The sequence below is a fragment of the Notamacropus eugenii genome, chromosome 6 (genome assembly GCF_028372415.1).
Source record: "Notamacropus eugenii isolate mMacEug1 chromosome 6, mMacEug1.pri_v2, whole genome shotgun sequence".
NCBI classification, from domain to species: domain Eukaryota; kingdom Metazoa; phylum Chordata; class Mammalia; order Diprotodontia; family Macropodidae; genus Notamacropus; species Notamacropus eugenii.
This window is the reverse complement of record NC_092877.1, coordinates 159,349,357-159,367,066: the sequence shown is the minus strand read 5'-3', so window position 1 is coordinate 159,367,066 and position 17,710 is coordinate 159,349,357. Positions and strand designations below refer to the sequence as shown.

Here is a 17,710-nt window from a genome sequence, read left to right as displayed (position 1 = left end):
ATGATTTAAGGATGATACCAAGGTTGTAAGTCTAAGTGACATGCATGTACTTTGGTGGTGCCCTCTACAGTAATAAGAAAGCTGGGAAGAGGGGAGGGTTTCTGTTTTGGATATGTTTACTGACAGTGGAATACAATTCCTTTTTCCATGATAGGAAGGTTCAGGGCTATGCTGTTAAAAATTTAACATCTGTTTCTCCAGAAAGAAAAAATAGACATAATGCTATTAATTTGACTCTTCATAATTAACATTTTCCCCAAGACTATCAAGAAAATACATCATTTTCTGATGATACATCCTGATATATATAGCATTTGCAAATTCCTAAAGTATAAGTGTGTACACTGAAAAGTTAATAATTAGCTCTCAAGAAACAGTATGAGTGAGTTCCAGCACACTCCAGGGTCAGAAAGCTATCTATAAAGATAGATTTCATATAATATAAAGATAGATAAAATATAGATACTATTGATCTTGCAATTTGTTTTGTTCAATTGCACATTGCTATAAGGGAGGATTCTAGGGGGTGATATTGGGAAGTGACAGTAATATGAAAATTCATTAAAATGTATTTTAAAATAATCCTTAGTGAATAGTAAAAAAAATTAAGTTTATGATTGAATTACCAAAAAAAAAAAAAAAATCTGTCTCCCACAGGAAATCTTTGACATATTTTGAGAAAACATAGCGCACAATTTTTTTTTAATAATGGTGCTGAATATTTTTCTAACATTATCATACTTAGCAAAGTTCAACAAATAGTGCTATTTTCGATTTATAAGTATCTAATTTATCCAGGCATGGACCAAAGAATGCTAATTACATTAATTATACTACCAGAATATGTGTTGGCAGGGAGTGAGATGACAAGCACATTGTTTATCCCACTTGACTTTCTGTAGTTATTTGAAAGTCTGGACTGATTAAACTGGTTTAAACTACTTAGACTAAGTATGAGTCAAATTTTATATAAAATTCTCCAGGCCACACTTTTTTGGGGGAGTCAGGTGGGGGAGGTGGTGGGATGGGAGGCAACTGGGGTTAAGCGACTTGTATAAGGTCCCATAGTTAATAAGTATATGAAGCTGAATTTGAACTTGGGTCTTGCTAATTCCAGGGCTGGTGCCTCTCTCTACTGCACCACTTAGCTGCCCCAACATCTTTTACCTTATCTCAATTTGGCCACAAATAAACAAAAATCAAGATTCAATAATATGGTTAACTATTTCATTTCTCATTGAAACCTTTAACCACCTGGATCCCTCCCCAAACATGTTTTTGACTGGAAATTTGGGAAGTACTAAGGAAATACACCATTCCAAATAACTGTGTTCACTTAAATAACTCCTCTAATTCTTAGTCTGACATTTAAATGGTTAGTTTCAAAATGAGCCCTCCACAAAAGATAAAGTGTCATAACTTTACAAGGATTACAATTTTTATGGCCTGATCTCAAAGTTTTCTATTTTTCTTTTTAAACCTCCTGCTGCCTGCAGTCCAATTTTGCTTCCCAGTCATTTTATACCTACAAAGACCTAAACACACTTTCGTGGACTCCCAAATTCATTCTTCCCTGCAGCCCCCTTAGAGGAAAAACAACTCACAGGTATTGGTTGCTGGCTCACACTGCAATGACAATGTTTGAAGACTCTCCTCATCCATTTCGAGATCCAAGTTGGACAGGTACTGCTTCACTTTGCGAGCCATTTGGGCATCTTCGTATAGTTTTTTGGCATTGAGGAAGGAACTCCGGCGTACACGCTTCTTGTGTCCACCAGTCTGTGCAACATCAAGTACTGCTGCATTTGTACTACCTTGACTGAGAGATCTGGAAAAGATAAAAAAAAGATAATGTAGTTTACTCTAGAACAAGGTTCCCTGACTTAATATGAAACATGCCAAAGGTTTGCATGGATGTAAATCTATGTTGAAAAGCTTACATGCCTCATTCCAGTAAGACAAAGAACTAAAAAAAAAAGGGGGGGGAGGGGAGGGGTAAAGAAAATAAACTGATATGGCTAAAAATAATTACAACTGTGTAATTACATACGTATCTGGTACCTATTCTTCTCTGACTAGGAAAATTCCAATTCAGACATCTATCTAGAAGAGAATTCAAACTAGCTCTTTTACATAAGCCAACAGGGAATAAATGTCTCTAAAAGCATATGCTTTTAATTTCTCCATTTAAAAATTTAAATTGTTTTTTAAATTAAATCTATGTAGTCTAAAATTTGATTGGTCTTTTAAAAAATGCTTTCCATAACTAACAAAAATATAAATTTTAGAAGTTCAAACTATAAATAAAAGTAGCCATGATAACAAATAACTCAGTTTTTTCTTATTTGGGGGGGGTTGGATATGGTAAGTTTTTGTAAGTAATGCAATCAATAAGTTAATATGAGTACAAGAGTCATGCAAACTTGAATACATGTATGAAAACTATTGGGCACATGAATTGTTAAGAATAAAATTTTAAAAGAATTGATTTATAGAGTGAAAATAGTAGTTAGTTGAGCCGTAAAAAAATGTTAAGTTTATAACATCTGGAAGTCAATCTTATATGTATTCATTTCTAAGTGTAGAAAAAGAAATAAGAATTTCAATGGCAAAATCTTCCTTTCCCCCAATGCCCCCACATTTGGATTATTGTAACTCATACCAATTATATGAGGATCAAGCCAATCTGGATACTTTAAGTATGTCTGTCCTATTTCTTCTCTAAGCAATTGTTAATTATTTCACAGCTCTCATAGCATGACCTCAAAAGCAAAAGCCCCAATGGATTAAACGATGTCAGTATGTCATCTAACATTCTGCCAGAGCAAGAGGGTTAACAAAAGAAAAAAATGCTAAAGCATCAGAAAAAACAAAAAGCAGACAGAAAAACAAACAATGCAAATGGACAGAGTAGAGTGTACATCTGTGGGCATTGTCACCAACCACTTACCCCAAACTCCGCCATTTCTTCTTCCTGTAAGTGAGAGCCATGAAGATTGAAGCATGTATATAGAAAGAGAGACAGAGAAAGATCACAAGCTCAGAAAGAAGGGATTAGACCTCAGGACAAGCAAGTGTACTAGTAGCCCACAAACATTAACAGCATCATCTCAGACATACAACTTAACCAAGTGATTTGGGTCTCAACAGCAGGTGCACCAGAATGATAACATGGGGGAAAACGACAGTAGCATTCTTATATTCTTCTAAAAGAAGGAAAAACTGTGTCTTTCCAGGGCGATTAGGTTTAAATATCATCACTGAAATTTTGGTCATATCATTTAAATTTTGAAACAAAAACAAAAACCAGTTGAATTTTTTTTAAACAAAGCAAACAATTTGGCCAGATTGAAAATGTTCATCAGATTGCGCGTAGAGCCACAATGTCATTATCATTTAGGTGACTTGGATTTTTCAATCTACATACCATCTTTTGAAGTTTTAGATCTAAGACTATTGAATTATAGGCTGATGTACAAGGGTTATACGAGAGGGACTAAAAATGCTTCAATAGTTAAAGATAGGAGACAATACAATATAAAGAAAAATGATGATGGCAATGATAAAATGCCTTTTAATTACTGTTTAAAGTGTGCTTGATGCTATTTCAGACATTTTATTCTTTAAAGGTCTTTTTGTCAGGGGCGTACCATGTTCCAACATAGTTTGCATTAAAGGGTAGACAGGACACAAAGTTCATATTTTTTCTGAGTTTAATTTAAAGGCTGAAAAATCTTCAAGGTATATTATGTGCTATTAATGGTGAAAAACATACCTAGTTCTAAACATCAGAGCTGGATCCATGTTAACTGAAGCCATCCGACCAACATGGCGAATTTCTTTTGCAATCATTCTCAGCTTTTCAAAATTCACCAAGCCATCCACTTTTGAATCATTTCCTGTAGTTGAGGGGGGGAAATGGAAATCAGGATGGTGTTTGCTTCTAGACTCCCCAGAAGAAGAAGATGAAGAAAACCCAACTCAGATTTCCAATTTACCTTCATGAAGGAATGTTAGATCTTTCTTGATCACAGGGAATAGAGGGATTATGGGGGGCTGCAGGTTTTGGCTGTTTAGGACATTGCGATATTTTGCCATGTTTCTAGAGGGATCAAACAGGTCCTGGAGATCCTGGAATAGCTTTTCATATTTGCTAGGAAGTTTTTCCCAAGTAGTTCGAAGTCTTGCTACTGGTGCCAGGTTCAGGCCACTGGGAGACAAATGAAAAGGTGAATTAGGTGACACTTTAGAATGACCATGCACATCATATGAATGAAGTGTATAAAGACAGAGAGAGCTATACATATCAAACACACATCAAGCAACCACAACTACGTGGGTACATGGGTACTAGTTAGTGTGGGCAAACCTTCCACCATGAGTTGCTGTGGCCAAAAAAATTTAAAAAAAAAAAAATCATCACCTGTTGGCCAATTTTCTGGTGATGAAGTTTCCCCAGCTTAGCTATACACAGAGTGCAGTGACATACTCTAATTTGGTCATAACTCATATTGCAATAAAACTTTAACATTTACCAAGCACTGGCCTCACATCACTCTTCCAAAGAAGGCAGTGGAAATACCATTATCCCTGTTCTATAAATGAAGAGACTAAGGCACAGTGGTGAAATGATTTATTTAGGATCATACCACGATAAGAGCTGAAGTAGCAATTTCCACCGGGCTCTGTACTAACTCCATGTCTAGCACTTACTCTGTGACGTCACCCTACTCATGTTTCATGGCTCCAAGAACCCAGGGCTACCTCTATGGCACTTTAAGGCCTAGGAGTAGGAGTTCAGGTGAAGTTAAATATAACAATGCCAGTGAATATTTTGTAGTAAAAATGATCACATTCTACATAGTAAGTGAAATATTAATAATGATGACTTCAGCAATATATCTGTAATTTAGAGTCAATTCTATAGTATGTAAATTCTTCTACTTAGAAGATCTTTAATACATTACACCATTTCACTTTCTGTTTTCTCATAGGTCTTGAAAGCCTAAATTTGTTTTAATAAGACCATTAACTCCAAGATCATAAGCCAGAGAAAGAGATGACAAGTAGTTCAGTTATTCAATTAACCAATCAAACCCAGTGAAGCTATACTGCGAATATTCTTTCAGATACTTCTTAATTTTTAGTTTGATAATTAGACTGAATCTGTAAACTGGATTGAATCTGAAGACAGACAAAACCACCTTCATCCTCTTACCTGATGATTGCAAACATTGAGTTAAAATTCTTGCATTCCCTACAGTGTAATGCTATCTTGATGAAATGTTTAATTGTCTTCATCCTCTTTAGCTGGTTGGTCTCTCGCAGGATTTCAGATGCCACCCAAAATGTTTCCTGGTTAATAACTTCCTCAAATTTTTTCAGATTTACACAACTCGTCTTTGATTTGAGCTTAAACAAATCATCGATATATTCCGTGGGTTCAATGTTACGAAAAAGCTCAAAATTCCTCATGGAGAGTTGTGTAGCGACTTCAACAGTGCTGAGCTGCAAGAGGGAAATCTGACTTTCTCGCAACAACTCCTGAGCATCTTCATCTGAACAAAGTGTTTCTGTCTCCATGTTGTTTTTCAGATAATACCTATGTGAAATAAAACATCAATGCAATAATCCTTGGAGAAAATAATTCGCTATTTTATGAAAGAACTCCAAAGAAAATTCATCTGGGACTCTAGACAACAATTTTCAACTCCAGGAGTAAATATGCCAGTTTTCTCACTCAACAGATAATGATGCCACATAGACACTGGCAGCAATTTTTGACTAACAAATCAAATTGAATTTGCTTTTGAAATGACAGTAATTACCTCCTTTACCCCATTTCTTTCTCCTTCCTTTACTTAATTTCCTCTATTACCTTCTCTCCTAATGTAATTGAAAGTTATTCTCATTCAAATGAACCAAGGTTGAAGGCTCTGAGGAAGGAGGCAGGGAAGCTTTTGAAGTGGATCTCCCTGGGCCTCATTCTGGTTTTCTCAGCTGGAAAGAATGTTCTGACCATAGGGTAGTAAACAAGATTCAAAGCATTTTTTTTTTTTTTTGGCCTTAGCATCCAAAACAGGAGGCATTTTGGCAGTAGGATTGTCTGTATTGTTTCCCCTTTTCTCAACCAATGAAAGAAAGTGAAACTAAGATCTCCAAGGAGTTTTATGCAGTAGGGCAGGTAATTACCATCCTGGTCTCAAAGACCAAAATCTTACTATCTGACAATAGGCAAATTCAATATAAGGGAATTTCACCTGAGAGGAACTCAGGCTTATTTTATTTTACTGAAACACCAAGCATCTTATATCTTGCCCCTTTAATAGAGATTTTCCAAAGACTAGAAAATATCAAGGCTTCAGTAGCTGATTTGATAACCCTGTAAGCAAAGTGCAGCAAATTATTATTGCACAAATTAAAATAATGCATACAAAGCCACTGTAAACTATAAGGGGCTATAACAAAGGTCAAGGATTGTTATGATCATTCCCATTATTAAGGTGTGAAAACTGAGGTGTGCATTAATTACATGACTAGTTATTGACAGGGCAAGAACTAAAGATTTCTGACTTCTAGAAATTCTTTTCATGCAGCCCTGATACTATTTCTTTAAATAAATTTGGCTGCACGTGTACTTCAGCAATGACAGGGTTAACATATATTTTTTTTTTGAAAAATGAAACTATTCATGGGTATCATGGATTTATAAGAAGTTTTCCTAGGGTACTTCCCCTAAAGAGAATAGATGGATATGGAATACTGGGTGCCCTTCTTGGATTATGTATTAAAATCAGTCTTGCTATTTGCATATTTTCCCAGGGCAGGTAATTATTTATGTCAGAAGAATACCATAGAATGTATAATCAATTTATTTTATTAGTTATGAAACAATTCCAGGGTGAGGAAGGCTGTTTAAAAAAAAATAAGGGGAAGGGCTGGCAAATGTGCACATTTATAAGATTACTCCACGCTAGCATCTCTCTGAAAACTGAAAGGGGAGGAAATTATAGTAGAAAGTCAACTGGATAATCATGGATGATTACTCTAAGTCATTTTGGAGCAAGTGAAGCAATTTACACATAAACCTTCAGGGGGGAAAAATGATGTTGTACATTCTGTGGTTATCTACCTTCCACTCAGTTGTATTCGATCAGCCAGTTTGGAAAGCTGATCCGGGAGTCTTCTCTGTTTAATTACTCCCTCAGGGGTAACAGAGACCTCACACAAGGAGTACTGATCAGGTGTGGCAGTCACAGCAAATTCCCTGATGGCCTGAATGACCACTTCTTTTGCTGTTGTGTCCTTACTGATCATGATGTAGCGGCTCTGCTGGTCTGCCTTAAAAACCCTTAAAACTTGGTCTGGTAAATCTAAAGAAAAGAAAAAAGAAGTCACACACGAACACTATAGGGTCAGGAAATACAGGGATACAAGCCGGAGCCAAATGAAATACAGGAAACCTTGACTGTGATCAATAATGCCTTATCTTTTTTCTTCTTCCCTCAACCTGTGCTTCCCCAAATTCATGACTTGATCTATATACAGATGAAAGATATACAAATTCAAGAACCTTTCTCATAAAGATATGCTAATGACCTTAGGCAGGAAGACATTCTGAATCAAAGTCAAGTAATTCAGGAAAGGAATGAAATTGTACTTCAGTGGATCTGGCAAGGTTTGGAATGGGGTTATTATTACATCATTATCAAAGGAGGAATGGTTGTAAGATAAATGTAAGTTTGGCCCAGCAAAGCTAACTCATGATATCGAGAACAAATATCTGAAGTACAAATCTCTCTTAAATTGTTTTTTCAGAATATGGTCTATGATCCAAGTTTTTACTGGATTCTATTAAACATATAGTTAATACATTGACTATATGTTGAGTACTATGGTAGACTCTGGGGTGAAAAAGATGAAGCAAGATATAGTCTCTCTCCCAGAAGCTTACAGTCTAACAGGGAAGATAAAACAAACACAAATAAAATAAATACTGACATAAAAGAAGCCTGACCAGAACTGCAGGGGAGATTTTAAAAGGGAGATATTATTTATAGCCAGAGAAGGCATTATCAAGATAGGCTAAACATTTGTGGTAGTGGGAGGGGGAAGAGAAGACACATGAAATGACATTCATTCTAAAGCAAATAGGATAAAACACAAATAGAAGAGCAGGGCTCTTGACTATATAAAACAGGGGTTCTCAATTTGGGATTTACAGAACTACAGGGGGTCTGAAACTAGACTTCAGAGATCTCACAAACTTGGATGAGAAAAGAAATTTTATCTTCCTTTCAACTAGCAATCCTTTAGTTCTATTGTAATTGTATTATATGCAATTAAAAACATTATTTTGAGAAGGGGTTCATCCATAGGTTTCACCTGATTGCCAAAGGAGTCCAGTACACAAAAAGAGTTAAACACTCTTACTCTAAAGGTTTGTAATGGACATTGAGAAGGTCACCAACTATAAAAATAATAGATCAGCCTAGTTATCTGGAAATTTAAAAAAATCATTAAAAATAAATTCAAATACTAAGATATCAGATTAAATATTATTACTGAAACACCACAAACATTTCAAAATTAAGTTTCAAAAAATGAATGGTTAAGAATTAGTGCAAAATCTAAAAAGGCACAATATTTAATAATGAAAGTAATGTTTTAGAAAGGGCAGCAAGTGATATTTTTACCTCTGTGGTCCTCGTAAAGACAGAGAAGTTCAATGTCACCAACAAGGTTAAACATAACACAATGCAGCCCATCCACATGCTCTGTATTTTAATGCTTTTTCAAGTGAATGAATCTTGCTGATTTCCAAACTCCCTCCCTAAAACTTTTGGATGACTAACCTATATTTTCTGTATTTTTTTCATATTATTGAACAATTAGACAGTTCTTAAGGGGTACTTAATAACAGCAACATGAAGGTATCTGAAATTTAATTTGGAAAAAAATAGGTGTATGACATCCATTTGCTTAGGGGATTTTCCAAAAGGGCGGAATTCTCCTATATGTTAATAGCCAAAAGTTGCTTTTATGAAATTAAAAGAAAAGATAGAGAGCACAGATAGAGAAAAAAAACTCAAAATGTAAAGAATTTGGTGCTCACCTGGAGTAGTATTGAAATCTAAAATGCGATGATGTGACTGTAATAAATCAGGATTACTAGATGATAAGGTTCCACTGACAGGTAATGCCGTTGGGATGTGCTTTGTCTGCCTTAATCCTACAATGCTGTCATCTTGAGACTGGCCAATTCCAATATCACTGAACAAGAAATAAAATAACAAACAGTACATCAGCAGTTCAAAATTATGTCAGTTTTTATGAGCTATCCAGATACATAATACCTACATCTCAGAATCTGAACAATAAAAAATTTACTTGTAATGAATACATACACTTAATATGCTCAGTACCTCTAATACTTAGACCCAACAGAATTTTCTGTTTTTCATCTGTGACACTGACTCTCTAAGACTTAATTCTCCCCAACCAGACAGACAGACAGACACACACATGCATACTCACAATACGTATTCAATAAATGTTATTATCACTATAACTATTAATACTACTAGAAAATGACTAGTATTAAAGCAAATTTCTCAGAATGGCATGATAGTAAAGAAAACATATGATTTGGTGACAGAATAAAATAGATTTGTGGGAAAAACTCATTAGGAATATCTGTTCAGTTTCAATTGGTAAATTAAATACTTCTACATCTGGTCACTAAAGTCGTTTCTATAATTCATTCTTTGAAGACAAGAAGGAAGAGAAGATGATCCACAAAGTCACAAACTAGTTCTCCCAAGTTATTCCTTAGGAGAGAATATCACCTAAAATTCTAGTGTAAGAAATTTCAGTGTAGCTCATGGACAGACTGTACATATCACTTTGCTAACTAGGAGATGAACATTGAAATTTCTTGGATTCTCTGAAATAACTGAAATATACTGAAATCTTTTCAACTTATTTTTTTGCCCATAAGTAAAAACTGTAATTACCTACTTAATGTCCTAGGGAAAAATAGGTATATCTCCATTTTTAAGACTTTGGCCAGTTCCAGATAACTATGGAAAGAAGGATGGCACGGTATAGTTTTTCTATTTGGGGGTCACATTCTCAAAGGCAACAATAATGGCACTGAATTTGTACATCATTAGTAACATCCCTTGGAGATTTTTCCATGAATGTTTAGAAATTAGGAAGAACTAAGCAACGTAAACAAGACTCCTGCAAAATAATATTTTTCATGTAGTAAGTTACCAAATATCATGTGACATGGTGACATCTGCCATTTATGTCTGTTCCATTAAAAAATAACCAGAAGAAAAATGAGCACTACATATTTTAAGGGAAACGGAAAGTTATGGGAAAGGTGTTCTAACATAAAATATACTGGGGAAGGCTATAACAAGTAAGCTGTTAACTTGCAATTTCATTTATAAAGAAGTAATGTTTTTTTTTTAAAATGTTAGGTCTTTCTCATGATGGAAAATGTTACCCGCACCCAGAAAAAGAACTGAAGGAATCTGAATGCAGATCAAAGCAAACAATTTTCACTTTTTTTTTTGTTTAATTGTTTTTTGCCTTTTGATCAGTTTCCTCTTTCACCACATGACTACTAAAGAAATGCTTATGTGATTGAACGTATAAAACCTAACATTTTAGAGAGGGAGAAAATTTGGAACCCAATTTTTCTTAAATGAATTTTTTAAATGGTCTGTACATGTAACTGGAAAAAATAAAATATTATTTAAATTAAATGTTAGGCCATTAGATGGTCAATAACAAAATTTTTTTAAAGCATCTATGTCTACAAATATAAAGAGACATACAATTGTAAAAATGTTTTAAAAAGTCAAAACGCCTTAAAATGAATCAACTTAACAATAAAATTTCAATCAATGTCTCAAAATTGAATGATACAGAATAGTGGCTATTAATATTCTAATCATAAACCAATATGTAAAAATAGTTATTGAGCTAACCTGGGACATACATTTGATTCAGTAAGCATTTAAGCACCAACTCTGTGTCAATCACTGTGAGAAGCACAGGGGGCGGGGATACATAGAGATTCAAAAAGACATTAGCTGCCCTAGATGAGCTCACAACAAGCAAACAAATATGTACAAACAAGCAATATACAAGAGAAAAGGAAATATTCCACATCCAGAGAAAGAACTATGGAATTCAATCACAGAATGTAGCAGATCATATTCTTTTGTATTATGTTTTGGTTTGTTATATATTTCTCCCATTCATTTTAATTCTTCTATACAGCATGGCTAAGGTGAAAATGTATTTCATAGGAATGTATGTGTAGAATCTATATAAAATTATATGCTGTCTCGGGGAGGGAGGGGGCAAAAAAACCTAAGTTATATGGTAGTGATTGTAGAACACTGAAAATAAATAAAATTAATAAATTAAAAAAATAATAACTTATTTTACATTGGTTCCAACTAAAACATTAATATTCTCAAACTTTAGAAAAGTTCTTTCTTGAGCTTAGCTTCCAAGAGAATGTGTCTGATGAGATTGTTTTTTATTGTCTGAAATTGCCACTGCATAACTATAACTATTCAGTTTTAAATATTTAACTCTTTTCACATCTTAATAATACTTTAATATATCACAATGTAAACCAAATCATTACTTTAGATCACTGATTCCCAAACTTTTTGAAGTAGTTACACCATTGTTTTTGCTTAAGGGTTACCAATGTTTCCTCTTAAAGTGGTAGATGGCAAGTATGGATGCTTTTAAATAGAAATAAATTTTAAATTAATTCTAAAGAAAAAAAGGGAGAAAAGGAAATAATTGGGAAAGAACTCCTATGGACTATGAGATTTTAGCTAAGACTCTCAGGAAGCCAGGGAAACCAGGAGGTACAGAAGAGGAAGGAGAGCATTTACAAGGAACTGGGAACAGCCAGAGAAAAGAGATCTAATGTCATGTTCATGGAACAAACAGCAAAGAAGCCAGTGTCACTCTTTCAAATACTGTTGAGGAGAGGAACAGCGGAGGCTAGATTATGAAGGGCTTTAAACCCCAAAGAGAGAATTTGGTATTTGATCCTGGAGATGGGTGATAGGGAGCCCCTGGAGCTTATTTTTTTTCCCTCCCACTTAACAGCATTTCATTTTTTCCAATTACATGTAAAGATAGTTTTCAACATTCATTTTTATAAGATTCTGAATTCCAAATTTTCCTTCTTCCCCTCCCCAAGACAGCAAGCAATCTGACCTAGATTATACATGTTTTTGTCACTGTCTGTCCTTCATTCTCAAAGAAGGCCAAGACCTCAGGAAGGAGATGTCATGATTTACAAGTGAACTGTATTTAAGTGAGGGAGGGCCTCACTCTCTCCCCTGGAGCCTTTCTGAAAAGTGCTCAGTATTGCTCACACAGAGGACCAAGGAGTGAACAAGCACAAGAAAGGAGACATAAGACCTAAGGCCTCCACCACAAACACTATGACTGGGATGGTTAGCAAAGTTTGGAGGAAGAGGGTACTTTGATGGGCTGATGGCAGGTACCAAGGTCAGCCTTTCATGGACAAGACAAGAATTCACAGCTACCTGTCACTTTGCAACAGAACACTTCCTTCACTTTAACCCTGTGAGATCATCACGCCTGTTTTATAGAGGAGGGAACTTGCACTCAGAGAGGACTGAATCACTTGCCCATAGTCCCTGAGAGTTTTGGAGCCCGGACTGGACCAGAGGACTTTTGATTCCAAGTTCAACCTAATATACCACAGTACAATAGAGAACAGATAGGAGAGAGATGGGACAAAAAGAAAAAAGGGGGAGGGGGGAAAGAAGAGAGAAGAAGACAAGAGACAGGGGCAGTAGTCACTTGTAGCAGTTAGAAGAGGTAAGCAATAATACCCAGGAACAGTACAGACGATCAGAGCCCCAAAGCTAGAGACACTGTAGAGACCAGTGTGAAGGAAGCACAGTAGAGAGAAGCAGAGGCAAAGAGGAACCCTTCCCATGAACATCTGCTGCACAGACAGCTGTCGCAATTGTTCCATCTGCTGCTTTGTGGTTTTTAAAGATAACAGGAAGAACCAGATCATAAAGGAGATGGTTCAAATCCACAGCACTGCCCTTGAGAACCAATGTATTTTCTGGCTTACCCTAGAAGGCATGTGACAGCTGTATTGTGCTGGGGGATGGTGGGGGAAGAGGAGAAGCCACAACAGGGGAAGCGAGGATGTGATAAAAGGAAGAGGGAATAACACTAGCGATGAGTGGCAAGCGGGACAGTTGGGGAAACAGATCAGACAGAAAACTACATCTCAATACAATGTCTTAAAAGCTAAGCCACAAAACAGTATATGCATAATATATTTTAGAATATTTCCATTAAAAAGGAGAGAAGGGAATAAGTATTTATACAGCACCTACTAAGTGCCAGGCACTGTGCTAAGAGCTTTACAAATATTATTTTATTTGATCCTTAAAACAATCCTGGAAAGTAGTTGGTGTTATTATCATTCCCATTTTACAATGTGGAAACTGAGGCAGACAGAGGTTAAGTGACTTGTCCAGGGTCACACAGCTAGCTGTCAAGTATTTAAATCAGATGTGAACTCAGATCTTCCTGATTTCAGTCCTAGTGCTCTGTATCTACTTTACCACCTAACAGCCTCAAAAGTTAAAATTAAGCACTATAGCATTTAAGGGACACTTTAAAGTTCAATTCAGTCTTTAATAATAAGAAGAAAAAATCTCAGCTACCCAGAATGACTTGGTCTCTGGCAAAACTGATTTTTTAATTTCAAAAACCATATTTCATTTCCATATTTCTAAATACACAGAATAGGCATTAAGGCCCTCTGCCTTTGCATACATCCCTACAAATTTTTAATGTAAAGAGCCCAAATGAGGAGTCTATGAAACAAAAGTTTTTTTGTAAATAAATCACTCATGATTCTGTTGGCACAGGAAACTTAAAGTTCACAAATTCGTTTTATGAATGCCAATACACAATATACTTTGAGAAAACTGTTCAGGGCATTGAGAGGTTGGGTGATTTGCCCAAGCATCTCACAGTCAATATTTATATCAGATGGGACCTGAAATCAAGCCCACCCCCTAGTCAGTAGACCAAGCTGCCTTTCTAGTCACATTTAACTTTAGAAAAAAGGCATACGGGTAAAATAACTGGGGGCAGAAATCTAATTATACTCTTTATATCTCTATTAAGACAGTAGATGTCTCAGAGATGAAATCTGGAAATGTACCAGCTCTGTTCTTGTGCACACTAGAATGCCCTCATGTGTTCATAAAACTATTTCAAAACTGTACCATGGTTCCTCACACACATTAAAGTACCATTTATGCAGAAAATGAAAACCCTGGCACTTACTTATATGGTTTCTGTGGTAAGATACTGATGCGAGTCTTGTCAAGTATCTTTTTTAGCTTGTTCCTTCCTCCAACGGTGTTGGCTTTGCTTTTCTTATTTACTTTTTCAAGTCCCATCACCTGTTCCACGTCTACCGCAAGATCTGGGATAGAGTAGCGACTAGCCTTTTTAATATCTCCAATCTTAGGGAGGTGAGGGGCACCATTTCTTTTCTCCTCTGATAATCTTGTTAAAAGTTCTTTAAACACTATATTGAAAGAAACAAAACCCAAACCACAAAGATTGTAAAATCTCACAGTCCTGCTGCCCAACCCCATAGGGAAAACGCAACATGTCTGGGGAAGATAGTTCACAAGATGGTTCACATTAAGTCAATGGATCTGCATTTTAATTCCCAGATCATTCAACATATTCCATAGCCTATTCTTTTAAAGTAAAGCCCTAAGAAGGGTTAAGCATGAATGCCCTATATAATTGAAATCATTATCGTTTCTGAAGAGATCTTTAAAGGAATGGACCTCTTCAAAGACAAGGAAGGAAAGGCAGACATCTGAAACACTTACCAAATAAGTTGGTTTTCACAGTGATAGATAAATGTGTATTATTTCTCAGAATTTCCATGGCTTTTGCAAGCTGAATATTTTCAAAATTTTGACCATTTACCTCTAAAATCTGAAAATAAAATTACAAAATGTTTTAAGTCTATGACACTATGAGAGCAAATATGTTTAATTAGGGGAAAAGGGATTCTGCTTTTCAAGCTAAAGTTGGGGTTTATTTTAGCATACCTGGTCCCCACGCTTCAAGCCTGCTTCTGTTGCTTTGCTACCTGAATCCACACTATCCACAAAGATACCAAATCCCTTCTCAGAACCTCCAAGCAAAATGAAAGGTAAAGGAGCTTCCCGTGAAGGCTTTGTGAGTGTCATCAATCTCCGTTTAGCTTTAGCTGCACACGCAATATTTAATAGCCTCAGATGTCCACCCATTTTCTGCAAGAGTTCAAAAGGGGTTGCATAAATATAAAAAGATTACTATGCTGGCAAAAATGAATACCTGAAACACAGCCATGGGAAAATCATTCATCTTACCTCTCTCTCCAAATTGTTCTCAAACTCCTCTAGAAATCGAGTCATAGCAGGATCCCCTTCGAAGTCATTGAAGTGATTATTCACCCACAACAGCACTACCCGTGTAACCTGTAAGTCAATACATTCTTGAGTAAGTTTTCCTCCTTATTTAAGTTTAACTGTATTGCCAGAAAAATCTCCAGATGTTAGTTTTAAATTCAAAATTTAGAAATTTACCCACCTAAAATCCCATAAAAATTCCTATGTCTAGAAAGATAGTTTTTCTTTCTAAGAAACATGTTTTCATGGAGTAAATGGCTTGCCAATTATTTTCATAGGGAAGCCTCTAAGTAAGGATGATAGAGAGGTCCTGGGGAGAAAGAATAGATGATACATTGCCACAGAGGGACACTATAACTCTTTTATTCTTCCCTGAACAACTGTTCGACATTCTTCAGTGAAGTGGTTAGTTCAAACTTTCTTCTCTCCAGGACTTCCTGTGCTGCTCTCCCTCTCTTTTCATCTCCTTTCTCCTCAATGAAGGACCTCACCTTCTACCATATTGTTCAAATAAAGGATATCTCCAAGAGACTCTGTCTAACCCACTCCAAATTCTACTCTTTTTTTATCTTCCATCCTCTCCTCCTTGCCAAGGGGAACAACTCTACTTTGTTCTTGATCCAGCACCCAACAGAAGCCTGGCATCAACATCATCAACGTTACCACCACCACCATGAGAATGATGATAAAGAGATTTACTAAGTGCTTCAAGGTCTGCACAGCACTTTACAAAGAGTCTCGTTTTATCTTCACATCCTTGGAGGTATCTGTTACTATCTGCATTTGACAGATAAGTAAATTGAGGTAGACAGTTTAAGTGACATGCTCAGGATCACACTGCTTGTAAGTGAGTGAGACCAGATTTGAATTCAGGTCTTCCTGACATCAGGTCCAGTGCTTTATCCACAGTACCACCTAGATGCTCTGAACTGTTTCTTTCTTATCTTCAGTATCACATTAATCATTATAGATTATTGTATATAATGTGATGTTCATATCCTGGGTACCGTGTGTGTGTGCGCGCATGTGCATGGACACACACGTAACTCTTTCAATATAATTCATTTCATATTCTGTGTGTGTGTGTAACCATTTCAATATAAGCCATTTCTTCTGGAATCCTGTGCATTTTATTTTATGCATTTAAGAATGCCATTCTGAAAAGGGGTCCATATGTTACCCTAGAATGCCAAAGACATCCATGATGCCAAAAAAAGGGTCAACTGCCCCTTTTCTAAAACGTTACAGATTTGACTGTCTCCTAAAGTTTATTCTCAAAAGTTGAATTGCTTTCCATAATAATTATATTGATGCCATTTGTGGCTGCAAAATCATCCAAGAACTTGGAATGAACATTTTTGATAAAGTTTGGATAAAGACCCATCTGAAGTTAACTGGCATAAGGAACACACACATAGAGAGAGAGAGAGAGAGAGAGAGAGAGAGAGAGAGAGAGAGAGAGAGAGAGAGAGAGAGTTTCTTTTACTTAAATATTTGGAATTTAAAAAGTGATGCAAAAATTGTTTTCCAACCTTATCCCTGAGGCTAGGGTCATTGAACCACTCCAATAACTTTTTCCCAACTTCCATTGGGCTAGAAAGAAAGGTCCTGTAGGTCAGTAGGAAATCCTCTATAAATGTTGGATCCACCACTGAATGTTCTTCAACCAAGTGCATTGTCAACCTTTCTGAAGTGCCCTACAATAAATAAGGAAATATTTGTCATGCATGAGTAGTATCTTATATGCATAGCAGAAAATTCATTTCATCCATTAGCTGTGTCCACAAATCTAGAAAGGATCAACTGGTGACCAAACTCTGATATGGTAAAATACAAGTTATCAGCTTCAATAAATAAAAAATCTAAAATTGCTAGTCAACAAAGAAATGAGGATTTCTTCTATAGTTTTAATGTGAAGTCATAATGGTATCAAATTCAAATCTAAAGGGGGGCCACTAAACTGTACATAAAGATACCTACAAACTTAAAAACCACATATTAACATTATCTATGTTCTATATCTATATTTTTAAATTCATTTTGCTAAACATTTCTGAATTGCATTTTAGTCTTAAGTATTGCGTGTTGGCCCCATGGTTTGACATCTCTGGTTTAGAATATAAGGTCGTTAAGCATAGGCATTGTAATTTTTTTTAAATCTAGAAAAGTACCTTGCACATAAG

General features: G+C 35.8%; 1 protein-coding gene across 11 annotated transcripts in view; it reads right to left on the bottom strand.

The window, feature by feature from the left end:
- RAPGEF2 (Rap guanine nucleotide exchange factor 2) overlaps nt 1-17,710 on the bottom strand; it is a 336,200-nt gene that overhangs the window by 17,602 nt on the left and 300,888 nt on the right. For 10 of the 11 annotated variants that reach the window (XM_072621383.1, XM_072621386.1, XM_072621387.1 and 7 more), the window contains 12 exons: nt 17,060-17,224; nt 15,489-15,596; nt 15,186-15,389; nt 14,961-15,069; nt 14,398-14,644; nt 9,116-9,273; nt 7,133-7,373; nt 5,219-5,602; nt 3,999-4,210; nt 3,776-3,899; nt 2,951-2,974; nt 1,605-1,828 (listed from right to left, as the gene is read on the bottom strand). In XM_072621383.1, coding sequence (XP_072477484.1) covers nt 1,605-1,828; nt 2,951-2,974; nt 3,776-3,899; nt 3,999-4,210; nt 5,219-5,602; nt 7,133-7,373; nt 9,116-9,273; nt 14,398-14,644; nt 14,961-15,069; nt 15,186-15,389; nt 15,489-15,596; nt 17,060-17,224 — 2,200 coding nt within the window. The remainder of the gene's footprint in view (nt 1-1,604; nt 1,829-2,950; nt 2,975-3,775; nt 3,900-3,998; nt 4,211-5,218; nt 5,603-7,132; nt 7,374-9,115; nt 9,274-14,397; nt 14,645-14,960; nt 15,070-15,185; nt 15,390-15,488; nt 15,597-17,059; nt 17,225-17,710) is intronic. The other variant, XM_072621385.1, reaches the window with a different exon arrangement.